Source organism: Thunnus thynnus, chromosome 21, assembly GCF_963924715.1.
Source record: "Thunnus thynnus chromosome 21, fThuThy2.1, whole genome shotgun sequence".
NCBI lineage: Eukaryota > Metazoa > Chordata > Actinopteri > Scombriformes > Scombridae > Thunnus > Thunnus thynnus.
In genome coordinates, this window is record NC_089537.1 from 616,610 (window position 1) to 625,817 (window position 9,208).

Here is a 9,208-nt window from a genome sequence, read left to right on the forward strand (position 1 = left end):
TCTACTCCTCTACTCCTCACCTCCTCATCTACTCCTCACCTCCTCATCTACTCCTCACCTCCTCCTCTACTCCTCCTCTACTCCTCCTCACCTCCTCCACTACTCCTCCTCACCTCCTCCTCTACTCCTCCTCACCTCCACCTCACCTCCTCACCTCCTCCTCCTCACCTCCTCCTCTTCTACTCCTCTACTCCACCTCCTCCTCTCCCTCCTCTCCCTCCTCTTCCTCCTCCTCTACCTCTTCTACCTCCTCTTCACCTCCTCCTCTACTCCTCTACTCCTCCTCTACTCCTCACCTCCTCCTCTACTCCTCTACTCCTCACCTCCTCCTCTACTCCTCCTCACCTCCTCCTCCTCCTCTACTCCTCCTCACCTCCTCCTCTACTCCTCCTCTACTCCTCCTCTACTCCTCCTCTACTCCTCACCTCCTCCTCTACTCCTCCTCTCCTCCTCTACTCCTCCTCACCTCCTCCACTACTCCTCCTCACCTCCTCACTACTCCTCATCTACTCCTCTACTCCTCACCTCCTCCTCTACTCCTCACCTCCTCCTCTACTCCTCATCTACTCCTCTACTCCTCACCTCCTCCTCTACTCCTCACCTCCTCCTCTACTCCTCCTCACCTCCTCCACTACTCCTCCTCACCTCCTCCACTACTCCTCACCTCCTCTACTCCTCATCTACTCCTCTACTCCTCACCTCCTCCACTACTCCTCACCTCCTCCTCTACTCCTCATCTACTCCTCTACTCCTCACCTCCTCATCTACTCCTCACCTCCTCCTCTACTCCTCCTCTACTCCTCCTCACCTCCTCCACTACTCCTCCTCACCTCCTCCTCTACTCCTCCTCACCTCCACCTCACCTCCTCACCTCCTCCTCCTCACCTCCTCCTCTTCTACTCCTCTACTCCACCTCCTCCTCTCCCTCCTCTCCCTCCTCTTCCTCCTCCTCTACCTCCTCCTCTACCTCTTCTACCTCCTCCTCCTCTACTCCTCCTCCTCTCTCCTTTATTTGTTGTTTTTTTGGTTCAGACAGAAATCGAGGCAGCTGATTGGTTGAATCAGTTTTATTGATGATTAATAGAAACATGCTGAAGAATCACAACATACAAAACACACACACACTGATACACACACACTTCAACACAGGCGGTGCCACTGATCAATCATATTGATCACAGAGCTGATCAATAACTGCATTATTCACCATCATAAACTGAGCGCTGCTGACAGGAAGAGGAAACTTCTTTCTCATTAATAATGGTTAATTAATTGGTGTTTAAGGGAAGCAGTTGATTGATTGATTGATTGATTGATTAGAGGAAGAAAAATCCATTAAAATCAATCGAATAACGTTCAAAACAAATCCGAGTCGAAGCTCTCGAGGTTTTTACTCCTTTGAAGTCAAATTAGTTTTTCTGAGACGTCGTCTTTCCTTCTAAACGAACAAATCTATTAAATCCCCAAACGCACCCCTGTGGACCCCCCCCCCCCCCCCCCGCTAATCACTCCAGCTTCATTAACTCCAGACGCTCAGTCCAATTAAACATCAGGGGGGGAGGAGGGAGGGGAGGGGGGGGGGAGGCTCACATGTTTGATTCCCTGAAGAAAGTAGAGACGGACAAAGGAAGGAACATGTACTACAGTATGTACTACCTGTACTACAGTATGTACTACAGTATGTACTACCTGTACGGTACATGTAGTACAGTATGTACTACCTGTACAGTACATGTACTACAGTATGTATTACCTGTATGGTACATGTAGTACAGTATGTACTACCTGTACGGTACATGTAGTACAGTATGTACTACCTGTACAGTACATGTACTACAGTATGTACTACCTGTACAGTACATGTACTACAGTATGTACTACCTGTACGGTACATGTACTACAGTATGTAGTATATGTGAGTATAAATACACAGTAATCAGTAATGAATGTGCAGTAAATGAGCAGCGAGTGTAAACAGGCTCATTAATAAACAAAACTCGTTCTGCACCGCTCCTGAACGCACCGCTCCTGAACGATGATGATTGGCTGAGCGGTGAAGTGATGTCATCCCTCTGCTGGCAACATGCTGGCGCTGCTGTGATGTCACTGTGACGTCACGGGAAGCATTCAGACCTCCATGCTGTCGGCTTTGGGCGCCCTGGAGATCCACAGGTTTGATTGGCCGGCGGCGGTCTTGTTGCGGGGGTCACTGCAGGAGGTGATGACATCATCAGTGGTGGGCGGTACATCCCTGTCGTCTAGAAATTACACCCATACAAGACTCATTTGTTTCCCAGTAACACTAAGAAACACTCGTCACCGTGACGTTGACACACAGCTGAGAGTCTCACACGACATCAGGATGCAGCGGAGATGTTACCCTGTAAACACTTTACTAATGTGTCAATTGGTTGCTAGGAAACACCTGTAGTGCCGTCCAATAAGAAGGAACCAGCTATGTAAACAGGAAGTGACTGTAGCATCACTGTGGATGTATAAAGAGAAGCTGATACAGCTGAGAATATGCTGAGCATGCTCAGTAGAGACTTCCAGCTTAGCTCTCCGGCTAACTTGAACGGTGATAAAACGATTCAGTCTCGCGTCTCTTCGAGACTTTCAGAGTGTGAAACGAGTCGTTTCACAGGTTGTGATGCTCAGAAACTGTATCCGCTGTTTTACAGACGCTCCTTTTCCTGATTGTGTGCAGGAAAAATGGTTTTTGGGTCTCTGTCAGATCTGGAAGCTGTAAATTGATGATTTGGTCACAAAGTCAAACTGGCTTCAAAGCTCCAAAAACTAGTTTTTTAATTGAAAAAAACTTCCAAAGTTTTCAAAAAGTTTAAAAAAAAAAAAAAAACAAACATTTAAAAACACTTTCAAAAATTACAAAAAAAATCTGCCAAAAACATTTCCTAAATTAATAAACAAAACAAAACTTGTGTTGTAACAGTTTCCAAAGATGAAACAAAGTGAAACTGATGCTGTTCAGTGACGTCATGCTAAGCTAACCGTCGCTAGCTGGTTATTCAGTCTGACGTTATTGGTTGTTCTTTTTACTTTAGAGGTTAAATAAACACTGTTGGTTACCATGGTGACCAGCTGTGTGATACCACATATCCTCATGATCCTGCGTGTGTGATGAGCGACTCATTCAGCTCAGTTTAAAGTTCTTCAGTAACTGCAGAGACCAGTGACGTCATCCGAACGCCTCCGTCTGATATTTACATCGTTGCTTTCTGGTTTTTTTTTTATTTCTTCAGGAGCCAACAGAGTTTTCTAATAGCACAACGTTTTAATCCATAAATGATGTTTTCTGTAAAAGATCGTTCCAACACTGATCATCATCATCATCATCATCATCATCATCATCATCTTCATCACACTGCAGCTGAATATAAACAGTCAGCTGGTTCAGTAAAAACACCAGAATCAGCAGATTATCTGCTGGTAGAAACACCTGAACTGATGCCAAGTATCGACTCACACACACACACACACACACACACACACACACACACACACACACACACACACACATACACACACACACACACACATAGACACACACTCACTCACACACACACTCACACACTCACACATAGACACACACGCACTGACACACGCACACATAGACACACACTCAAATACACACACTCACACACACTCACACATAGACACACACGCACTGACACACGCACAGACACACTCACACATAGACACACACTCACATACACACACACACACACACTCACACATAGACACACACTCACATACACACACTCACACACACACACACTCACACATAGACACACACACTCACACATAGACGCACAGACACACACTCACACACACATAGACTCACACACACTCACATACACACACACACACACACATAGACACACTCTGAGGCAGTGAGCCAGGAGCTGCTGTAAATCAGCTCTTGTTAACAAGACATGTGAGTGTTTGACCCGTCATAATCACTGAGTAAGCACACACACACACACACACACACACACACAATAAAACCCTGCATCATCAGCAGTAATAACCGCGGCGGCAGGAAACGAGGCTGCTGGGATCCTTCAGTCTCACCTTCTACTGAACATCTGAAAACAACACGTCCCAGAAGCCACCAGGATGAGCAGCAGCAGGGGGATTGTGGGAATGATCACGTACACCAGCAGCATGCCTGCAGAGAGACAGACAGACAGACGCTGACAAACAGGACGCCGGCTGCGGGTTGAGACCGAGGTCAGAGGTCACGGGATGTGTTTCTGTACCTGAAGCTCCAGCCATGGTGACCTGAGGAGGAACCTCCTCACTGCCTGCAGACTGTTTGACTCCGCCGCCTGCTGTGGCCTCTGCACAACACACAACAAACACACAACAAACACACTTTAACGTCATGCTGGCGCTACACAGCATGACGTTAAAGTGCTGACACACACACACACACACACACACACACACACACACACACACACACACACACACACACACACACACACACACACACAGCCCCCCAGCTCTGTAGTCAGGCTGCAATTTGAGCCCCGTTTTTATCTTTAATTTGTTTATCCGCTACATGATCAGTGACTCGCATACAAACACACAGGCTTCTGTTGGCTGCAGTAATTAAATCTTTGATGCGGCTGCTATTATTTCTGCACTTTATGTCGTGTTTATTTATCGCTGCTTATACTTTATTTATTGATCTATTTATTTATTTTCTTTGTTGCAGTCTGAGCTGTGAGAAAGGCTTTGTTTTGTTCTGCTTTGTACTCTTTTATAGTCTTGAATGACAATAAAGATTATTTGAACCTGAACTTTACATTTTAGTCAAATAGTCTCCATTAAAGTCATGTGACTCAGCAGCTCCTGTCTGTCACATGATGTGCAGACGACGATCACTGATCACTGTCATACTGAAGGAAACTAAGTGGGTTTATTGAGGTTTATTGGAGATAATGATCCTCGGGACGTTAAAGTCACACTGGAGCTGAAAATAAAAAATATGTTTCATGTCTGTATGTTCAGATTTGACCAAGAAGGACACAAATTAAGACACTACGGGTTTTAAAGCACCTTATAACTGCCTCCATGAGCTGTTTGTCGAAGCTGCAGCCAAACTACAACAACTACCTTCCCGTTATATATCTTCACCTCCTCATCCTCACAGTCTGTCTCTGCAGAGGATTCATCCTCCCTGGAACATCAATGTTTCTACAAAGTTTCATCTTAAATCCATCAATAGCTCCACTGGTTGTTGAGATATTTCAGTCTGAGCCTTGTATCAGTGAAACACATGAAGTCCTGCAGATCATTTATAACAGTGAAAAAACATTGTTGAAAATTGTAAATTTAAAAAATTCTCTTGAAGGTTCATCAGCAAACTCTTGAAGAAATATCAGAAATATAAGTGTTATCAGCAAAGTATCGAAAGTAAAAGTGATCTCAAAATGTTAAACTGACGATTTGTTCATTTTTAATTTTGTTCTTGTTTATTTTAAACGTTACTCGGACGTTTACACCTGGACGCTGTAAACATCAATCTGTCTGAAAGAGAGAAAATATATTTCTTTGAGGGAACAACTACTTGTTATGATTCATTATACACTGCTCAAAACAATTAAGGGAACACTTAATTATCACAGTTTAACACCGAGTCAGTTAAACTATCAATCAGTCTATTTAGGAAGCACAAGTGATTGTGAATCAGTTTCACCTGCTTTAGTGCAAATGAAAGTGACAGCAGGTGCAACGGAGAGGCAAAAGCAAGACAACCCCCAAAAAGGGAATGGATCTGCATGTGGTGCTCTCTCCTGATCCTTCCTGACTGATTCTGCTCTAGTTTTGTGTTCTGATAGTGTCTTTGTCACTACTGGTAGCATCAGGCGGTACCTGCAGCCCAGTCAGGTTGCACAGGTAGTCCAGCTCCTCCAGGATGTCACATCCATACGTGCGGTCACAAGAAGGTTTGCTGTGTCTCTCAGCACAGTCTCAAGAGCACGGAGGAGATACCAGGAGACCGGCTGTTATACGGGGAGAGCTGGACAGACCCGTAGACATCAAGCCAGCAGCAGGACCGGTATCTGCTAGAGTCCTACAGAACGACCTCCAGCAGGCTACTGGTGTGCATGTTTCTGACCAAACTGTCAGAAACAGACTCCATGAGGGTGGCACGAGGGCCCGATGTCCTCTAGTGGGACCTGTGCTCACAGTCCAGCACCGTGCAGCTTGATGGCATTCACCCGGATTGGCAGGTCCACCACTGGCGCCCCGTTCTCTCCACAGATGAGAGCAGGTTTTGCACTGAGCACATGTGACAGGCGTGAAAGAGTCTGGAGACGCCGTGGTGAACGTTATGCTGCCCGTAACATCATCCAGCATGACCAGTTTGGTGGTGGGTCAGTGATGTTCTGGGGAGGACAGACCTCCATGTCATAGCCATCGGTACCCTGACTGCCGTTAGGTACCGGGATGAAATCCTCAGAGCAACTGTCAGACCTTATGCTGGTGGAGTGGGCCCTGGTTCCTCCTGGTGCAGGATAATGAGCATGTAGGCAGTTCCTGGATGACGAAGGCATCGATGCCATTGCCTGGCCCTCTCGTTACCCTGACCTAAATCTAACTGAACACCTATGGGACGTTATGTATCGGCGCATCCGATGCCGCCAAGTACCGCCGCAGACTGTCCAGGAGCTCACTGATGCCCTGATCCAGGTCTGGGAAGAGATCCCCCATGACACCATCCGCCGACTCATCAGGAGCATGCCCAGACGTTATCAGGAGTGCATACAGGCACACGGGGGCCAAACACACTACTGACTCACATTATGAGCTGCCGTGATAAAGTTCACACAAGTTGGATCAGCTGTGATTTCACCAAATTAAACAATGAACATCAGTAAAGATTTTCAACTTGAATAATTCGTTCATCAAAATCTGATCTGTGATTTAAGTGTTCGCTTAATTTTTTTGAGCAGTGTATTATTTATGTGTATGTATATATATATATATACACACGGTATATTCATAATATACTCTATGAGCATCGTGGGATCAATTTGGATTGTGTGGAAGTTACGACCTTACAAGGATGTTCCTGCTCACCTGGTGTATTGCCCTCTTCTGTCACTGATTTGCTCTCTGAAAGAAAGAAAGAAAAAATCAGCAGACCTTAATTTAGCAGTGAGTGAAGCTGATTGGCTGATGGTACCTCGTTTGTTTGGCAGTGAGTGAAGCTGATTGGCTGATGGTACCTCGTTTGTTTGGCAGTGAGTGAAGCTGATTGGCTGATGGTACCTGGTTCATATTTGCAGATGAAGTTGTGTTTCATGTTGCAGCTGTCGTCATTCCATTGGTAGAGATAAGCCCCGCCCAGACCAGGAAGTGCAGTCGGCTGATGGTACATCACGACGCAGGCCTCTCCTCCACATGATGGCTCATCAAAATACCAGTTCCTACATCATCATCATCATCATCATCAGCATCATCATTATCATTAAAGGATCATTCTTGTGGTTTTCTATATTTTGTATGGTCTCAAACAGACAGCCAGACTGTTTTTGATTTCAAGCACAAGCCTGTTAACATGAGGTAAAGTATCTCAGGTAAAGAGCAGGACAGTGCCGCTAACGTTAGCCTAAACTCTGATGTAGCATCATCTGGTACCATCTTCCTACAGTGAATGATCCTGTCCTGAACAAATCTTTTTCTAACGTAACCTGGAACTTAGCCTAGGAAGGAACACTGGGATACTACTGCAGGTAGTGAGCTAGTTAGCCAGACATGCTAGCTTTAGAGAATCACATTACAGCAGACCTTACACGTTTTGGAAAGACTGAAAACAGTACACTACTTCAACATGTGGAGAAATCCAACAACACAAACTGTTAATCACTAGATTATATATTACTGGACAATAACTGTTCAGGGGTGGCGTTAAGCAAACAGTCAGTTCTTTATGTGTCTTCAAACTGTCCCCAAACTACGTCAACAAATCAATAAGACAGATTTAAAGATGTAGATCAGGGTCACCTGAAGGATGCCGGGCTGCCGTCAGTCCAGTGATACAGCTGTGGACAGGAAGTGAGGGTGTTGCTGAGTTCAGGATGATTCTGATCGACTCCGTCCACCCGAGTCAGACCGATCCAGAAATCACCGTCTGCTATTCCTCCTCCTGTGCCTCCTCCTGCACCGCCCACTGCTCCTGAACGCAGCTCCTGGAGACAAGGAGGAAGAGGAGAACGATGAGAATTGGAAGAGAAGGAGATGAAGGATGAGGATGACTAGTCGTCTGTCTCACCTGCAGCAGATTTTCGATGTCTCTCTGCTCAGCCGGGCTTTCAATGCTGAGCAGTGACCCTCCGTCCATCTCGCAGACCTGACGCGCCTCTTTGAACGCAACACGGCTTGACATGTCGTGGAAATATGCGATTTTATAGCAGGGACGCTCCGGACCACCCGAACACACCGTCTGACCTGAGAAAGAAGAAGAGTCATAGTCCCTCCCACAGTGATGATTGACGGGTCATCTGTTTCCTTACACCTTAACTAGGAACCGTCCTTCTAGCTTGATCCCTGAAGCTCAGACCAAAACCAGCAGTGCAGCATTGTGGTGGGGGGGACGGGTTGTTTGAGGCACCGGTGAGACAATGCTTCCTTCTTGCTTGAACCCTAAACTAGGATGCTTCCTTCTTGTTTGAACACTAACTAGGATGCTTCCTTCTTGTTTGAACACTAACTAGGATGCTTCCTTCTTGTTTGAACACTAACTAGGATGCTTCCTTCTTTCTTGAACCATAACGCTCATCTGCAGCTAATTATAAGCTTCACTCTCTCTTGTGCTGTGGACCCCCCATGAGTTGTGTCCTTAATAAAATCTGAATTAAATTTCTTCTCTTCTCTCTCCCTTCTTAGTTTCTCCCTGAGGAAAAAGTGTCGTCAAAAATCCTGTCTGTGAGTATTACAAACTGCTGCTGTTTTGGCATCTGATGGATTCATCTGTAGCTCCAGCTGGACTTCCTGAATTGTATTTCATTGCCTCACCGGTACCCTAAACAACGCAGCCCTTTGTACTGTTTTAACACAGGGCAGCTTGAACACAGCCTAAAAGCAAATTAGCTGACTTAGCTGGTGTTTATCACTGGAGCCAAGAGGGTCAAAGCAGCAAACAGAAACGAGCAGCGGTGAAAAGTAAGTGAGT

The 9,208-nt window shown here is 45.8% G+C and overlaps 1 protein-coding gene across 1 annotated transcript; it reads right to left on the reverse strand.

Moving 5' to 3' along the window:
* Positions 1–2,121: 2,121 nt before the first annotated feature.
* Positions 2,122–8,654, reverse strand: chodl (chondrolectin). The gene is made up of 7 exons (XM_067578158.1): positions 8,309–8,654; positions 8,041–8,225; positions 7,306–7,463; positions 7,114–7,149; positions 4,281–4,361; positions 4,093–4,189; positions 2,122–2,209 (listed from the first exon to the last, which is right to left on the reverse strand). Exons 1-7 carry the CDS (start codon positions 8,420–8,422, stop codon positions 2,128–2,130), a joined length of 753 nt encoding a protein of 250 aa, XP_067434259.1. The 5' UTR covers positions 8,423–8,654; the 3' UTR covers positions 2,122–2,127.
* Positions 8,655–9,208: the final 554 nt, after the last annotated feature.

Bases quoted from the DNA above. Each gene is read 5' to 3' on its own strand.
- chodl (XM_067578158.1), bottom strand. From the start codon at position 8,422: ATGTCAAGCCGTGTTGCGTTCAAAGAGGCGCGTCAGGTCTGCGAGATG. The intron at 7,464-8,040 runs GTGACCCTGATC...ATGATGATGTAG, and splicing joins GGCAGCCCGGCATCCTTCAG to GAACTGGTATTTTGATGAGC. The intron at 4,362-7,113 runs GTGAGCAGGAAC...TGTGTTGTGCAG, and splicing joins AGAAGAGGGCAATACACCAG to AGGCCACAGCAGGCGGCGGA.